General features: G+C 44.9%; 1 protein-coding gene across 1 annotated transcript in view; it reads right to left on the reverse strand.

Annotated features, from left to right (window-relative positions):
• Positions 1 to 7538: 7538 nt before the first annotated feature.
• Positions 7539 to 18016, reverse strand: part of pkdcca (protein kinase domain containing, cytoplasmic a) — a 67177-nt gene continuing 56699 nt past the window's right edge. Inside the window, exons 6-7 of the mRNA XM_078229712.1 lie at positions 12979 to 13152; positions 7539 to 8982 (exon numbers count right to left, since the gene is read on the reverse strand). Of these exons, the coding sequence (XP_078085838.1) occupies positions 8897 to 8982; positions 12979 to 13152 (260 nt within the window). The 3' untranslated portion in view covers positions 7539 to 8896. The remainder of the gene's footprint in view (positions 8983 to 12978; positions 13153 to 18016) is intronic.

Here is an 18016-nt window from a genome sequence, read left to right on the forward strand (position 1 = left end):
GATTGTTTGTCATTTACAATCATCTCTCCCTCAGTGCTGTTAAGCCTGTGAATGACATGCCAAAAACATCCATGAAATGAGATAATGCTCCTTATACCTCTAGCCTTCACCTGCAAGTACTCCTCCCCTCACATCTTTATATGATTTCAGCCTACTGAAGCATCACATGGCATGTAATTGTCTGGTTCACGTACCTGTCATCACCCCATTGTAGGCTGCATGCAAACATCTGGGTTTGACTACATTTTCACCAGAAGACATTCTCGCTTTTTGGAATGTTTTGATAGAAGAAGACGCCTATAACAGCTGAGAAAAAAATGGGAACAGGCAGTGAACCACTAAAGCGCTGCCTACCCATCCCAACAAAGAGGAAGCACTGGAGCACCTGGGAGAGTGGCCATAGTGGGAGGTAGAGAGATAGCGAGGCAAGTGCCAGCTGTAGATTGTCATAATATTCTACTTCTCTTTTTTTCTCATCCTATTGTATTGAACATTAAATAATGTCACAAAAACCTCAAGTTATTCGCATTACTCAAAACGACCCGTGAAGTGCCCCCCTCGGCATTTTAGACTCTTTTCCTTGTCAAGATGTGTTTGAAGAAACTGAAGAAGACTCAGGCCCCTCTCTCGGCATCTGGCCCTGCCAGCACTCCAGTGTATGTGTCATCACTCACTCGCTCCCCTTTCAAGTGCTAACTGCGAGACGTCTGAGGAATAAGAGAATGTGTCAAAGGGGAATATATTGAGATAAACAGGCATGAATGAGCAGGAGCAGCTGTCAGTGGATGGTATTGAAGAAGACATTGCTCATTGGAATGTCTCCCCTCGATGGAAGAACCTGGAAGACTAATTCTCACAGATCTAGCAGGGGCGGCACAGTGGCACGGGGTGGCATGGTGGCACAGAGGTTAGCACTGATGCCTCACAGTGCCAGGGACCCAGGTTCAATTCCAGCCTTGGGTCACTGTGTGGTGCTTGCACGTTCTCCCTGTGTCTGCCTGGGTTTCCTCCAGGTGCTCCGGTTTCCTCCCACAGTCCGAAGGACGTGCTGGTTAGATGCATTGGCCATGCTAAAATGTCCCTCAGTGTACCCGAACAGGTGCCAGGGTGTGGCAACTAGGGTATATTCACAGTAACTTCATTGCAGTGTTAATATAAGCTACTTGTGACACTAATAAATAAACTAAATAGATCTGCTTTTAAAATGCGGATGCTTGCAGAGACTAGACTTACGTACAAGAACTGAGGATCATGTTAGACAGTGTGGATAAGTGGTGGAATCCGCTACCAGTATGAATGGTAGTGTGATGGATACTTCAGCTTGTGCAGAAGCCTCCACCAGGTCTGCACTGAAATTCTGTAAAACAGAGATCCTTGCTCAGTGAATACTCAGACTGTTGTCTTCGAGGCCATGAGCATCAAACTGGGGAGAACTTTCTTGTCTAGCCCCAGAGTGATTGGCATTATAATATAGTCATCTGACTTTACAGATATCATTCATACTATTAGGTCCTCCTTTCCACCGATAAATGGCCATTGGACAGCTCTTAACAGTACGAGTGTTGTGCTTTCTCTCACAATTTCAGTATGTGTAACCATCAACAGACCTTTCCCCAGCCCCTCGCCCTTTTAGGTGGGTTTCTGATTTAGAGGCGTCCAGCCTTAATCCCACAATTGGTAGCTTTGCATCATTGGCTCCTCAGCCAAGCCCATACACATACACCAAATGTCTGAACCTGCGGTTCCTGCGGGGACTGAGTCTAGGGTAACAACGTTTGCAGACGACACAAAGGTAAGTGGAAAAGTGAATCGTGCGGAGGGCGTAGAAGGTCTGCAGAGAGATTTGGACAGGCTGAGTGAGTGGGCGAGGATCTGGCAGATGGAGTATAACGTTGACAAATGCGAGGTTATTCACTTTGGAGGAAATAATAGCAAATTGGATTATTATCTAAATGGAAAAAAAATTGCAACATGCTACTGTGCAAAGGGACCTGGGAGTCCTTGTGCATGAGACGCAAAAACCCAGTCTGCAGGTGCAACAGGTGATCAAGAAGGCAAATGGGATGTTGGCCTATATCGCAAGGGGGATAGAATATAAAAGCAGAGACGTCTTGCTGCATCTGTACAGGGTATTGGTGAGGCCGCAGCTGGAATACTGTGTGCAGTATTGGTCCCCTTATTTGCGGAAGGATATATTGGCCTTGGAGGGAGTGCAGAGAAGGTCCACCAGGTTGATACCGGAGATGAGGGGTGTTGATTATGAGGAGAGACTGAGCAGATTGGGTTTGTACTCATTGGAATTTAGAAGGCTGAGGGGGGATCTTATAGAGACCTATAAGATAATGAAGGGGCTGGATAGGGTAGAGGTGGAGAGATTCTTTCCACTTAGAAAGGAAGCTAGAACTAGAGGGCACAGCCTCAAAATAAAGGGGGGCCAGTTTAGGACAGAGTTGAGGAGGAACTTCTTCTCTCAGAGGGTGGTGAATCTCTGGAATTCTCTGCCCACTGAAGTGGTGGAGGCTACCTCGTTGAATATGTTTAAATCACGGATAGATGGATTCCTGATCAGTAAGGGAATTAGGGGTTATAGGGATCAGGCGGGTAAGTGGAACTGATCCACTTCAGATCAGCCATGATCTTATTGAATGGCGGGGCAGGCTCGAGGGGCTAGATGGCCTACTCCTGCTCCTATTTCTTATGTTCTATGTTCCTCTCGTACTGAGCAGTATTACTATTGTAACTGTTTCTGAAATAGTAAAATTAACCATGGAAGGGTGTACAAGAGGTATGGACTTTAGCAAGTCCATTTGACTATGCGTCTGGGGCCATCTCAGTTTCAAAAGCCTCGTGAAAGATCATATCGGAGAACTAGTTCCTGGAATGCTGCTATTCCTGTAGCACTGTAACAGGATGTTGCCTGGTACGGAGGGCATTAGCTATGAGGAGAGGTTGGAGAAACTTGGTTTGTTCTCATTGGAGCGATGGAGGTTGAGGGGAGACCTGATCGAAGTCTACAAGATTATGAGAGGCATGGACAGAGTGGATAGTCAGAAGCTTTTTCCCAGGGTGGAAGAGTCAATTACTAAAGGGCATAAGTTTAAGGTGCGAGGGGCAAGTTTTAAAAGAGATGTACGAGACAGATTTTTTACACAGAGAGTGGTGGGTGCCTGGAACTCATTGCCGGGGGTGGTAGTGGAAGCGGATATGGTAGTGACTTTTAAGTGGCGTCTTGACAAGTACATGAATGAGATGGGAATAGAGGGATATGGTCCCTGGAAACGTAGGGGCTTTTAGTTAAGTCAGGCAGCATGGTCGGTGCAGGCTTGGAGGGCCGAAGGGCCTGTTCCTGTGCTGTAATTTTCTTTGTTCTTTGTTCACTCAGGAGGAGACAGGATCACAGTGAAGAGTTTACATTAGTGCCAAGGTGACGCATGGTGATAACACAGGATGTGCACACAATATGTTTTTGTTAAATTAAAACAGTGCCTGTGTTGCATTTGGCTTTTGGAAAGATTTAACAGTTTATTTAATCCAGGAATGGGAATTTTGTACTTTGTAGCATGCCCAGAAACTTCTATGGGTGAAAGAGGAGAGAAAACAACACAGGACTGTTGATGGAGAGCTCAGATATTTAATTCATTCATGGACAAGGGCGCTGCTGCCTGGCCAGCATTTATTGCCCAACCCTTGTTGCCCCGAGAAGTTGATGGTGAACTGAATGTCTCACTTGGTCATTTCAGAGGGCAGCTGAGAGTCAACCACATTGCTGTGGCTCTAGAGTCACATGTAGGCCAGGCCAGGTAAGGACGGCAGATTTATTTCCCTGAAGGACACTATTGAACCAAATGGGTTTTTCCGACAATCAGCAATAGTTTCATGGTCATCAGTAGATTCTTAATTCCAGATATTTTTTAAAATTCAAATTCCACCATCTGCCCTGGCGGGATTCGAATCTGAATCCCCAGAACATTAGCTGAGTTTCTCAATTAATAGCCTAGTGATAATACCACTAGGCCATCGCCTCTCCCATTATAAGGAGGAAGTTTCCGAGATCATGAATGGCCTTTCAGCGGACTAATGGCTATCCTTCGTTACCTTCCATTTACTGTTCATGCTCATGGAATGATGGAATGATAAAGCACAGAACAAAGTCATTTGGCCCATTCTCCTTGTGCCTTGAAGGAATCACCCTCTGCCATTTCCCCAAAGCCCTTCAAAACCTTCTCCTAGATTTTATCCAATTCCTCTTGTGAAAATTATTGAATCTCCTTCCACCATCCACCATCCTTGGGGGTGTGGTGGGGGTGGGGGGTGTGGAGGGGGTTTGGGGATGTTGGGGTGGAGGCGTGTGGTGAGGGGTGGGGGTGTGTGGTGGGGGTGGGGTGGGGGTGAGGGGTTGTGGTGGGGGTGGGGGTGTGTGGTGGGGGTGGGGGGGTGTGGTGGGGGTGGGGGGGTGTGGTGGGGGTGGGGGGGTGGAGGGGGAAGAGATGAGCTGGGATATACATTATAGCTCCACAGCAAGTGACAGTAATTCAACTCAGAGTTGGGTGGAAAGAAATGGTGAAGGTGAAAGATTTAGTCAAGCTTTCAATGATCTGCACTAGGCTCGAGAAAATAAATGGAGAGGACTCTCTGACCCCTCCCCCGCTCAACAACTCCCTAATTTTCACCCTGTCATCACGCAAAGTCTGAGGCATTAAAATGGGGCCACATCAGAAAGAAGTTTGGGACGCACTGACCTAGTGACCTTTATTTCACAGTCACTATCACTGCTGAACTCAAATGTGGTACAAATGATGATGAATAGAATGCACCATGTTAGCAAGTCGTTAATTGCCCATTCACTTAAATACTGGGACTAACAGTGAAAACTTCAGAAAGGTGCCAAGGGTCTGGTGTAATCATCCCTGCGTAATACCCCATCTACCTGAGGGCAATGTGAACATCAGGCAGAAGGGTCGAGGCTGAGTGAAGGTATAATCTGGCTCACTGTGTGAAAGAAAGAGCCCCAAAACCTGAATGACCTTGGCTCCCGTATGAACAGTGGTTAGGCAAAAAGGTACTTGTCCCTTTGGGAATTTGATTGCGGGATGAACGTCTGAATTCAGAAGAGGGGAACACAGGGAGGGGTCAAGGGAAGAAATGTAATGAGCTGTGTAAAAATTTTATTCAATTTTTTTTGATGAAGTAGCATGCGATAGCTTGCCCTCCCCTCACCACTTTAAATTCAACAACCTCCCAACAAGTGGCACAGTGGTTAGCACTGCTGCCTCACAGTGCCAAGGACCTGGGTTCAATTCCAGGCTTGGGTGACTGTCTGTGTGGAGTTTGCACATTCTCCCCGTGTCTGCGTGGGTTTCCTCCGGGTGCTCCTGTTTCCTCGCACACTTCAAAGATGGTGGACTGGCCATGCTGAATTGTCCCTTAACGTCCCAAGATGTGCAGGTTAGGGGAATTAGTGGGGTAAATGTGCGGGGTTACAGGGATAGGTGATGCGCTATTAATAAGGCGAAAGACTACCGATATGCCAATATAAGTGTAGGCTTTTATTCACAACAGAATCAGGAGCAGATCCCAACATATAACCAACCTGGACTAAACAAGGGGGAGGAGACAGCCACCTTTATACTAGGTGCCGTGGGGAGGAACCAAACTGGAAGGGGATGTGTCCAGGTATGACAAGCACACACAACGGTGGTCCATATAGGACAAAGGCACAACTGAGGTCCACCACAATAGGGAGGTGGACCTGGGAAAGATGCTCTGTCAGAGAGCAGACTCAATGGGCCGAATGGTCTCCTTCTGCACTGCGGGGATTCTATGATAACCCCAACCCCCCACCTCAAAGCTGAATCATTTGTCAAATATCCACCTCCAATGCTTATTAGCAAAATGGACATTTTTACTCCATTGCTACTGCATCACATATCACCCTCCACAAGGCGAAGATGTGAACGTGGATTGTGTATAATAAAATGCCAGTAGCAATTCGAAGTTTGAGGAAATGTATGCTAAATCATTGTGCGTCCCTATTCCAATCATCCCTTTGTCCGACAGTCACTTTTCATCAATGGCTTGCTGGTCTCGTACTGAGTAAATATCATTCAGCTGCTTTTCCCCCCCAGATTTGTTTATCTTGTGCTCTGGGTCAGCCATTCAGCAGACCCTGGATCTTCTTTCAGAACAAGGGTTACAGCGTCTCAGGTCTGAAGTGGAATGAGTGAGTGGATGTGTTTGAAAAGGCAAAAGGGCAGGTCAGCCTGTTTGAACCTCACAGTGAGGATAGAGTAACAAGCAATCCATCACACCTGCCCCATTCAACACGCACATTGCTTTAATGTGAAGCACTGTCCATCTGTTAACTGGTTTAAACACATTATTTGTCTTACAAATTTATCTATTTCAACCGGCAGTTTGGGATGCTTCTTTCCCCTCCCCCATATTTTAAAAGGCTTTGATGGACTGTGCTCTGTTCTGGTCTAATCGAGTGTGTAATCAAAAAATCATTTTGTCCTGGCTACACACAGACCTCACCACACTTAGCACATCCTTTGTAGATGTGGTTCTGCGGTTGCCAGACTGAACATGTCAGTCACACTTTAGCTTTATGGGATCCACAGTACACTTTGCACCCAGCGCTCCTAACTTCACCCAGATCACACAAGCAACCATCACAGAGCATAGGTGGCAATTAGTTAAGTTTCAAATTGCGTTGATACAGTGAAAATGCCATTGCATCATACCAACACAACACTAAGCAACTTGCCCACTGTGAGTTCTGACAGTCATCCAGGCTTGAAACTTGTGTGCCATGGTGTGGCACAGTGGTTAGCACTGCTGCCTCACAGCGCCAGGGACCTGATTTCAATTCCGGCCTCAAGTCTATGTTTGCACGTTCTCCCCGTGTCTACCTGGGTTTCCTCCAGGTGCTCTGGTTTAATCCCACAGTCCAAAGCTGAGCAGGTTAGATTGATTGGCCATGCTAAATTGCTCCTTAGGGTCAGGGGGGCGAAGGTAAATATATGGGGCTGGGTGGGATTGTTGTTGATGCAGGCTTAATGGGTTGAAAGGCCCCCTTTTGCAATGTAAGGATCTGTGATTCGATGAAACGTTGCTCTATTCTCTCTCCACAGTCAAACCTGCTGAGATTTTTCAGCATTTTCTGTTTTGTTTCAAATTCCAGCATCCACAGTATTTTGCTTTTATCCCCAATGTGTTGCTACATGGTACCTACCAAGTGACTTCCACTCCCCAACATCGCCCACCCCTCACCCACCAACCCTCCCCCGCAATCCATCCCCTCAACCCCCTTCCCCGCCCACCTCTGTCCACATCCCCTGCCTAGTTGTGGCCCCCACACACCACATGAAGCAATTCATCCCAGATGTGGCTCTCAGGCCAACTTATTCTGCTACAACTGGAGTAAATAAAAGCTGTTGAGAAGCATTATGTCCGCCCTTGGAGATGTTCCACACTACAGTATTCACACAGGAACTCACACACTCGCACTCAACAAAATACGCTCGATGTTCATGTCATCAGTTTAATGCTGTTTTAATACAAAAAAATAAATAAACGTTTACTAAAAATATGTATATCACATGTTAAAAAATATTAGAGGTGATTTTCTGACTTTATGCGCTCAGTAGAAAGCCTCACCCATATCAGAAATTCAGGCATGATTCTTACGATGCCTTAAAACAATAAGCAGAAAATCATGCACAGTGCACACCCCAATTTCCAATATGGGCTCTGATGAGCAATATTCCTTCACTGAGGAGAAAAATTGGAAAATTACCCCTTGGAGCCAGAAAGGATCATAACAGATGTCATTGCATCGATAATACTTTCACTGAAAGCAAATAAGCAAGACAAATTTTGTCCATCAAAGGAAGATAAATTTAAAAATACACCTGATTAGTCGTTTCTTGGTGTACATTAATGATTTAATTTCCTTAGGTTTTTAGGTTCTCCTGCTCTGCTAATGTTACTGAATGGCACCGAATCTTCAAGGGATAGATTTCAAACCTGAGATTCCCTGAGATTTTTTGGAGGAAAAATTTCACCCACATATACTCCCCTTTCAGTAAGAAGACTCACAACACCAGATTAAAGTCTAACAGGTTTATTTGGTAGCACAAGCTTTCGGAGCGTTGCCCCTTCATCCTGAAAGCTCGTCCTACCAAATAAATCTGTTGGACTTTAACCTGGTGTTGTGAGACTTCTTACTGTGCCCACCCCAGTCCAACACCGGCATCTCCAGATCATTCCCCTTTCAGCTATGAGGAATAGCTTCAATGGAGCCTTGAGCACAAGATTGTGCAGGGAGTGACTGTGTCGCAAGTAGGGTAGGGAATGGAGAGACAGTACCAGGAAATAAAAATGAGGGCAAATAAACTCTTGTTATATTCCAATGTTGAAAATGCCAGGAGCTCACTGTGACGGAATTCATTTCTGGATCCTGATAGATGGGAAATTGTTATTCTTAATGCACAATCATTTTCAAAACACCGGTTTCATCTACTTCAAGCAACGTCTTACAGTTTGGCCTATTTCACATGGCATCCTGAGATGATCTTTCAGCTTGCTCAGTGACATGAGAAGTGGAGATTTGCCCGACTGAATAACGTCCAAACAAAATGTCAGTGGCCTTGCATTAGAAAGCCATGTACACGTGTGTGGGCTGTTCTTCGGTACATTTTCCCCACCCTCACAGTATTGCACGTTTTCCGGGTCATCCCGATCACCTCTCTTTCCTCCCATCTTGTCATGCTGTAGTGGAGGGAAAGAAAGTCCCACAAGCAACTGTGTGCATGTCACCCCATCGAGGGCCTCGCTTTTTTATTCCCTGCCAGGTCCGCTTGTGCTCTCGAGAGTGGTGAAGCTCGTCTGGTACTCAGTCCGTCACTTTGACGAATGTTATCCTCTCCGCAGCAGGCACCATGTGATTCGAGCCGGTCTTGAAGAAGACAAGATGCCGCCCTGTGAGTGGAAGGAAAGTAATATCGGGTCATTTTCACTCATAAGAGTAAACTAATCCTGCTGGAATGCCCACTCCAGCCTGTTTCAGCAAAGACAGTCAAATATGCCAAATGAGGAGCTTCCTTCACCTGCCCACTTTTATTAGACAGGCCTTTATTTTCAAAACTTCCTGTTAAATTACTGAAGCAGCGTATTATGCTGACAGACAAGCACCCATTACAGTCACTGCTACACTGGTTATCCTTCTGCAGCTCATAGAAGTAATTAAAGCCATCTTTCAGTACAGCGTCATTTGCAGATTTCATCGGTGCCTGGTGTTTTCACACTCTGACCTCGTACAAGCTGAACTGAGCTCCCACTCGCATTCTCCAACAGCTGGACTGGATCCTAGCCTGTGCTGGCAGTGATCACTGAAGCATGCATCAAGAAATGACAGAGAATGATAGATCAGTGGTTCACGCAGCTCCCCATTGGAATGCAAATTGTGGCTTGCTATGACTTTCTTTTTAACTAAATTTCCTTCCTCCTCTATGTCATCCAATCATACTGCATAGCACTTTATCTTCAGAAATCTTCTTTATTTTCAGAATATTCTCTTCATTTAAGAGTTTCCTTAAAACCTGAATACATATTAAACAAAAAAACTCATAAAACTGTGGCATGGTGGTACAGTGGTTAGCACCACTGCTTCACTGTGCCAGGGACCCGGGTTCGATTCCCGGCTTGGGTCACTGTCTGTGTGGAGTCTGCATGTTCTCTCCATGTCTGCGTGGGTTTTCTCCGGGTGTTCCGGTTTCCTCCCACAGTCCAAAGATGTGCGGGTTAGCTGGATTGGCCATGCTAAATTGCCCCTTCGGGTCAGGGGGAATAGCTAGGGTAAATGCTTGGGGATAGGGCCTGGGTGGATTGTAGTCAGTGCAGACTCGATGGCCTCCTCCTGCGCTGTAGGATTCTATGATTCTATGTTGTATCTTGTTTGAGTTTGAAGGGGAGGCTATGGCCCCACGGTATTATCGCTTGATTATTAATCCAGAAACTCAGCTAATGCTCTGGGACCCAGGTTCGAATCCCGCCACGACAGATGGTGGAATTTGAATTCAATTTTAAAAATCTGGAATTAAGAACCACTGTTGATTGTCGGAAAAACCCATCTGGTTCACTAATGTCCTTTAGGGAAGGAAGTCGGCTGTTCTGACCTGAATGTGACTCCAGAGCCACAGCAATGTGGTTGCCTCTGAAATGGCATAGCAAACCACTCAGTTGCCTTGAAGGAAGCTCACCACCACCTTCTCAAGGGCAACTCAGGATGGGCAATAAATGCTGGCCAGCCAGCAATGCCCACATCCCACGAATGAATAAAAAAACAATTTGGATGCCCTACAAAATGGAAGAGTGATTACTGGGGTTCCTCAAGTACCCTGAATATTATTATTACACTGATGGAACCATGCCTGAAATTGTTATCATGATTCCATGCTAGTCAAAGAACAAAGAACAGGACACCACAGGAACAGGCCCTTCGGCCCACCAAGTCTGTGCTGACACAGATGCCTCTCTAATCCAATATTTTCTTGCCTCTAAGTATGCTTACATTAGCACTGCAATGAAGTTACTGTGAAAGTCCCATAGTCGTTACACTCCGGTGCCTGTTTGGGTCCACTGAGGGAGAATTTAGCATGGCTAATGCACCGAACTAGCACGTCTTTCAGGCTGTGGGAGGAAACCGGAACACCCGGAGGAAAGTTACATAGACATGAGCAGAATGTGCAGACTCCACACAGACAGTGACCCAAGCCGGGAATCGAACCTGGGTCCCTGGCGCTGTGAGGCAAGAGTGCTAACCACTGTGCCACCATGCCACCCATCTTGCTATCTCTATCCTTCATTTTTACAGGGACATACTTGTCCTGAATTGCTAACAACTGACTTCTAAAAGACCCCCACATATCGGATGTAGATTTACCCTCAAACAGCCACCCCCAGTCTGTTCCTGCCTAATACCGTCGTAGTTAGCCTTCCCCCAGTTTACTACTTTCACTCTGTGTTTTTGTTTTACGACTTCTATCCTTTTCTACAAGTATCATGAAACTTATAGAATTGTGATCACTGTTCCCAAAATGGTCTCCCACTGAGACATCAATCACCTATCCAGGCTCGTTTCCCAGAACCAGGTCTAAGATAGCCCCTTCCCGAGTTGGACTATCTAAATGTTGCCTCAAGAAGCACTCTTGGACACACTGAACAAACTCTGCCACATTCAAGCCCTTGGCACGAAAGGAATCCCAGTCTATGTTGGGGAAGTTAAAATTGCCCATCACAACAACCCTGTTGTTTTTACATCTTCCCATAATCTGCTGACATATCAGTTCCTCCACTTCACACTGGCTGTTGTGAGGTCTGTAGTACAACCCCAACGGTGTGACTGCACTGCTCCAGTTCCTGAGTTCCACCCATAAGGCCTCACTGCATGATCCCACCAAGGTGTCCTCCTCTGTACAGCTGTGATATTCTCCCTAATCAGTAAAGCAACACCCCACCTCTTTTGTCACCCACTCTATCTCGCCTGAAACATTTAAATCTTGGAATGATAAGCTGCGAGTCTTGCCCTTCTTTCATCCAAGTCTCCGTAATTGCCACAACATCATAGTTGCATTTAGTAATCCAAGCTTTAAGTTCATCCGCCTTACCTGTCATGCTCCTTGTGTTAAAGCGAACACACCTCAGACCATCTGTCCTGTCATGTTTTGCACACTCTCTCTGTGTTTTATTTCACTTAGTCTTACTGGACCCATTCTCTGAGTTCTCCACAGTCTCTGTACTGTGGCCCTTTTTGATTTTGATCTTTGGTTTCTCTGCCTTCCACTTTTCTCCTTACTGCCTTTTGTTTCTGTCCCCACCTTACTTCCCTCTGACTTCCTGCATTGGTTCTCATCCCCCTGCCGCATTAGTTTAAACCCTCCCCAACAGCACTAGCAAGCACTTCCCCTAGGACATTGGTTTCAGTCCTGCTCAGGTGCTGACCGTCCGATTTGTACTGGTCCCACCTCCCCCAGAACCAGTTCCAATGACCCAGGAATTTGAATCCCTCCCTCTTGCACCATCCCTCAAGCCACGTATTCATTTTAGCAATCCTGACATTCCTAATCTAGCACATGGCACTGGTAGCAATCCTGAGATTACTATCTTTGAGGTCCTACTTTTTAGTTTAACTCCTAACTCCCCAAGTTCAGCTTGCAGGACCTCATCCCATTTTTACCTATATCGTTGGTGCCTATATGCACCACGACAGCTGACTGTTCACCCTCCCCCTCCAGCCACTCTGAGACATCCTTGACCCTTGCACCAGGGAGGCGCCATAGCTCTGGAATCTCATTTGCATCCGCAGAAACGCCTGTCTATTCCCCCTACAATTGAATCCCCTATCACTATAGCTCTGCCACTCTTTTTCCTGCCCTCCTGTGCAGCAGAGCCAGCCATGGTGTCATGAACTTGGCTGCTGCCACCTTCCCCTGGTGAGCCATCTCCCCCAACAAAATCCCCAAACGGTATATCTGATTTGGAGAGAGATGACCTCTGCACTGCCTTCCTACTCTTCCTCTGTCCGGTGGTCACCCATTCCCTATCTCCCTCAGTACTTTTTAAAAATCCTATTCAAATGAAATAAAGCCCTATCACTGTGACAAAGATACATGCCATGCATGTCCTGGGATACCCCTGAGAGTTGTTTCATTCAGGTTTATCTTCCACTTTGAATGACTCATTAAGGTTATGAGCAAGGCGGCCATTTTATCTTTTTTATGAAAAGACAAAGAGAATAGAAAACTTCGGTAAAGACCCAGAATCGCAAAGGAAAACCCGATTCGTGAATATTGTCAGGTAAACCTAACTCTGACCAGCCCAATATTCTCACTAAATTTGCCCTACTATGGCAAGTCTTTCACTCAACCATTGATGCCACACTAGATTGGATATTGTCTGGGCTAGAATAAGGTTTACCTGTCCAAGTTGTCTGATTGGTTAGAACAAAAGCATGGCACTGGGAATGATTATCACATATCTCCATGGCCTCATTCAGATCATAGATGGACAGCAGGCAGCCGTCATGGTGGTAGGATGGCCAACACCTGTAGTTTTCATCTGGTACAGCAACATTGGCTAATTGTTTGTATTCTGTAAACCAAGCAAATAAGTGAGGTTAACATCATTAATCTAACCAAACCAATCTGCACGATACTGGTGGAACAAATCCCGATTTTCAATTACGAGCAGTGTGTGTGTGAGGTACTCTCAAACTGCATCATTTTGATTAATTGATCTTATTCACCACCTTTTGGTTTCTTGGTCTCTCTCGCTCTCTTTATTCCTATAAACTCTTGTCTCCACAACCACGTTCGTGCTTTCTTATGCTTTCCAGCAAGAGAAATGCAGTACATCATAAGCACAGTGTACATGATAAGTTTTGGCAATTCCTAGGAGGTCACTATCTCCCTCATTGTACTCCCGTGGTCAAGAGGAGAGTTAGTCAGCCTGGACAAATTCCATATCAGGGAAGAGTGCAAAATGCTCGAATGACCAACAAACTGTGGAAGAATCTGATAGTACAGTTACCCAAGCTTTCACATATCTTAGTGGATGGTCAAATGGTCTAGTTATTCTGAACAAATTACCTGTGAGAATACATTAAGTACAATTTCATGTAGCCTGGAGTCCAGACACAATCTCAAGCTTGATCATGGCCGCCACTGTACTTTGCGTTTGATCTATTTTCCAGCAATGGTGCAAGTGTCTACCTCAAACATCCAGGCACTCTATTTAATACTAAATTAAGGTTTGGAATGTCCAGTTCCAAACATTCTGACATGTAGGACATCAGATGTAGATTGTGTCCCGTGTAAGTGAGTTGCTACACAGGGGGATTAAATATTACAATGTGGAAAGATACTGTAAAGTTCAGGTAATTATATTTTGAGTCATTTTTTAAGCCTTCCTTTTTCAATCTTCCACTCCTGCCACCCCAACTTCCTCATCCTATCCCTGCCAATGAGCCTTTTGTCAATTGTCATTTTTATTTCCATTACTGGCACCAATGTCTTGCCCAGTGGGAATTTCTTTATCAAGCATATTTAGAAGATAAGCAGCAACAAGGATGTCAAGCAGTTTAGGCCAATTGCTGATACCATGCCCCTATCCCCACCCTCATCCCCCAACCCCCTCACCCACTCACCCACCAAATCCTCCCAGGCACCTCCAGACACAGCGTACCACTCTTTGGCTGAGACTCCTTTTCCGATAGGAAGTTGGTATGGGGACTAGGTGGCATCACTAAGATGTGTGAAAGCTTGGGTAACTGTACTATCAGATTCTTCCACAGTTTGTCATGTTTTTAACATCACTGAATGTCACGCCAGTGTGAACAACAGCTAATGTACCATGATTAGCTGCACTTGCCAAAGTGCACTGGGTATTTCTACAAATCCTGGCATACCAGTGATAAAAAGACTTGCCTTTCAAGACCTCAGGATGTCACAAGGCAATCCGGAAAGTAATTTTGAAGTGCAATTGCTGTTGTGATGTAAGAAACAGAACAGCCAATTTGTGCACAGCAAGCTCCCATGAACAGCATTGGGATAACGACCGAATAACCTAGTTATATTGGTCAGAGGATAAACACTGGCCAGAAAAGTGTGGGGAATTCCCTAGTTCTTCTTTGAAATAGTGACCTGTGTGGTAGTTGCCATCACTTTCTCAGTGATGGGCTGTAAATGTGGCCTTACCAAGAACAAAAGGGTCTTAGAAATGATGCAGTGAAGTGACACAGAGTGCAAATCTTCTTGTAACCTTCTCCACTTCAGTACTCATCAAATAGGGTTGGACACTCCTTAAAACCTACATCATCTTTCCCAATATGTGGCTCAGTGGGACATTTTGTTTCATCAGTGCCTCCTAAGCCCTTTAAGACATTTTAGCGTGGTAAAAGCACTATACAAATATATGGTATTTTTACATAGGACATACTTGGAACTCCCTTCACAACAGCACTGTGAATGTGCCTACACCACACGAACTGCTGCAGTTCAAGAAGGCAGCACACCACCACCTTTTCAAGGGTGATTAGGGATGGGCAACAAATGCTTGTCTTGCCAATGATGCTCACATCCCACGAAAGAGTAAATAAAAAAAAACAGCAGAGAATTTATTTGCTTCGACCATTTCTGATGGTATCCAGTTCCACATTTTCACCACTCAATCGACAAAAAAGTTTCTTTGGAGTTCCCAATTGGATTTCTTGGTAACCATCATGAATTGATGACTCCTGGTTATATTCTTTCCTACAAGTGGAAACATTCTCCCTGCATCCACATGATCATAAATCTTTCAGAATTTTACACGCCCTTATCAGGACACTCCAAAGCATTCCTTTTCAAGACATAGAGAGCCAGGCTATAAGACATAGGAGTAGAATTAGGCCACTCGGCCCATCGAATCTGCTCTGCCATTCAATCATGGCTGATATTTTTCTCATCCCCATTCTCCTGCCTTTTCCCCATAACCCCTGACCCCCTTATTAATCAAGAACCTATCTATCTCTGTCTTAAAGACACTCAGTGACCTGGCCTCCACAGCCTTCTGCGGCAAAGAGTTCCACAGATTCACCACTCCTTGGCTGAAGAAATTCCTCCTTATCTCTGTTTTAAAGGATTGTCCCTTTAGCCTGAGGTTGTGCCCTCTGGTTCTAACTTTTCCTACTAGTGGAAACATCCTCTCCCTGAGCACTCTATCCAGGCCTCGCAGTATCCTGTAAGTTTCAGTAAGGTCCCCCCTCATCCTTCTAAACTCCAACGAATACAGACCCAGAGTCTTCAACCGTTCCTCATACGACAAGCTCTTCATTCCAGGGATCATTCTTGTGAACAGCCTCTGGACCCTTTCCATGGCCAGCACATCCTTCCTTGGATGTGGCGCTCAAAACTGTTCACAATGCTCCAAATGGGGTCTGACCAGAGCCTTATACAGCCTCAGAAATATATAATATATTGACAGCCTCAGGCTGTCAATCCTTTGCCAATATGTACACCCCACACATTTCTGTACATCTTCTTAGCACCCTTTATATCCATTTTATGATTTGGCAACCCCAGCAGACGTCATGCGAGGATCTGATAATGATGATGGTGACCAGAACTGAATGTAGTCCTCTAAGAGAAAAGCCAAAGTGGTCCTGAGAGGGATACCACCAGAGCAGGTCAAAGACAACTTGGCGTAGAACTGTGATGGCCAAGCTGAGTGAGATGGAGCTCTCATGGGGTCAAGCACAAAATGTAGCTAAAGATTGAGAAAGGTGGCAAAAGCTCATAGCTGCCTTATATCCCTCAAGGGACGAAGAGGATAAGTGAAGAAAGAAGTGGGATCTAACCAAGGTTCGCTACAAGTTGAGGATAATTCCCTTACCCTTCAATTCTATTCCTCCAGAAATAAAGTCTACTGCTAGGTTTGTTTGTTTTTATCATCTTGCTAATCTATGGCTCAACTTTTAGTGATTGACGTATTGGAACTCTGAGATCACTTTGTTTCTCGATCCCACATAGAATTGTACCTTCCGAGGTATAAGTGATCTGCTACTCTTTCTACCAAAATGGGCTACCTCATATTTACCTACATTGAATTCATTTGCCAAGTATTTGCCCACTCTGTAAGTTTATTAACGCCTGCCTGAAAGTTTTCGCAATCTTCCTCAATAACACCACCCAATTGCAACCGCCATTACCCACCTCCCCTCCCAACCATAAGGTGCCCTTTGCAGATTCAGGTATTGTGTTTTTGGTTCCAAAGTCTAAATCATGAATGTAAAATGTGAACGCCTGTGGTCCCAGCACCAAATCACCGTGGAACGCCACTTCCCACACTCTGCTGCTCTGAGGAACCAGCTTTCATCCCCAGTCTTTGTCTGGGAGCAATCCATTCTCGCTTCTCCTGTGGCTCTGCACTCTCAGACCTTATTCGTTAGCTTATTATGGGGCATCATGGAAGGCCTTTTAAAAATCCAGTTAACGTTTTTGTTGATGGTGTTTCATGACATGACGGGACATAACCTGAGTCTGCAGTAATTTGTAGCCTGGATTCCCCAAGTATGAACAAATGCTACTTTGAAATGAGATTTCATTGAAACATACTGCTTTGGAATGCTGCTTTAATCTCAGGGTCGTGCTTCTGCTAATCAAATACAAGGTCAGTAGGTTAAGATGAACGGCGACAAATAATTACAATTATAGTTGCATTTCTTTTAACCTCCTATTTATTTGCAATTATAAGAGCAAGTACTATATTCATTCTTGCGTGAGATTGATATCTACCATCAAATAGTGCCATACTATCACAGATCAGGACATGGAAAGATTAAATATCTGTAATTACCTACTGTAACCTATGAGTCTTTGAACTTGAAGGCCTGGTCTGATTTTGATTTCAAAAGAATGTTAATTGCCTTGCCTTTATCACTCAATGAATATTATTGAAATTTCTTCTGTTTCTCCCATTTTAGTGAATAGAGAAGCAACATTGGAGCTGGAATATGGCTATTCGGCCCCTCGAGTCTGCATCATCACTCAATTAGATACTGACTGATTTGTATCGTAATTCCATTCATTGCCTTAACTCCTAATCAATTTATCTGACAGAAAAAAGAGAATTTGCTGTAAGCATTTAGTGCAAATCAATTTTCAATCGAAATATATTCCTTTTCACATTAACTTTAGTTGAAAACAGCTTGAGAGCAACTGGAATTACAGAATTCTCTTGGACAGGAACTATAATAACTCATAGTACAGTAAGCATCACAAACTCCAAAGTTAATGGTATTTTTTGGGGTGATCCATATTCTTTCCTGATTTTCTAATATCATAAAGTCATAGAATCATACAGTGCAGAAGAGGCCCTTCGGCCCATCGAGTCAACACCGACACATTAGAGGTGCCTGAACTCCCACCTAATCCCATCTGCCAGCACTTGGCTCATAGCCCTGAATGTTTTGATGTGC

The sequence above is a fragment of the Mustelus asterias genome, chromosome 15 (assembly GCF_964213995.1).
Source record: "Mustelus asterias chromosome 15, sMusAst1.hap1.1, whole genome shotgun sequence".
NCBI classification, from domain to species: Eukaryota; Metazoa; Chordata; class Chondrichthyes; order Carcharhiniformes; family Triakidae; genus Mustelus; species Mustelus asterias.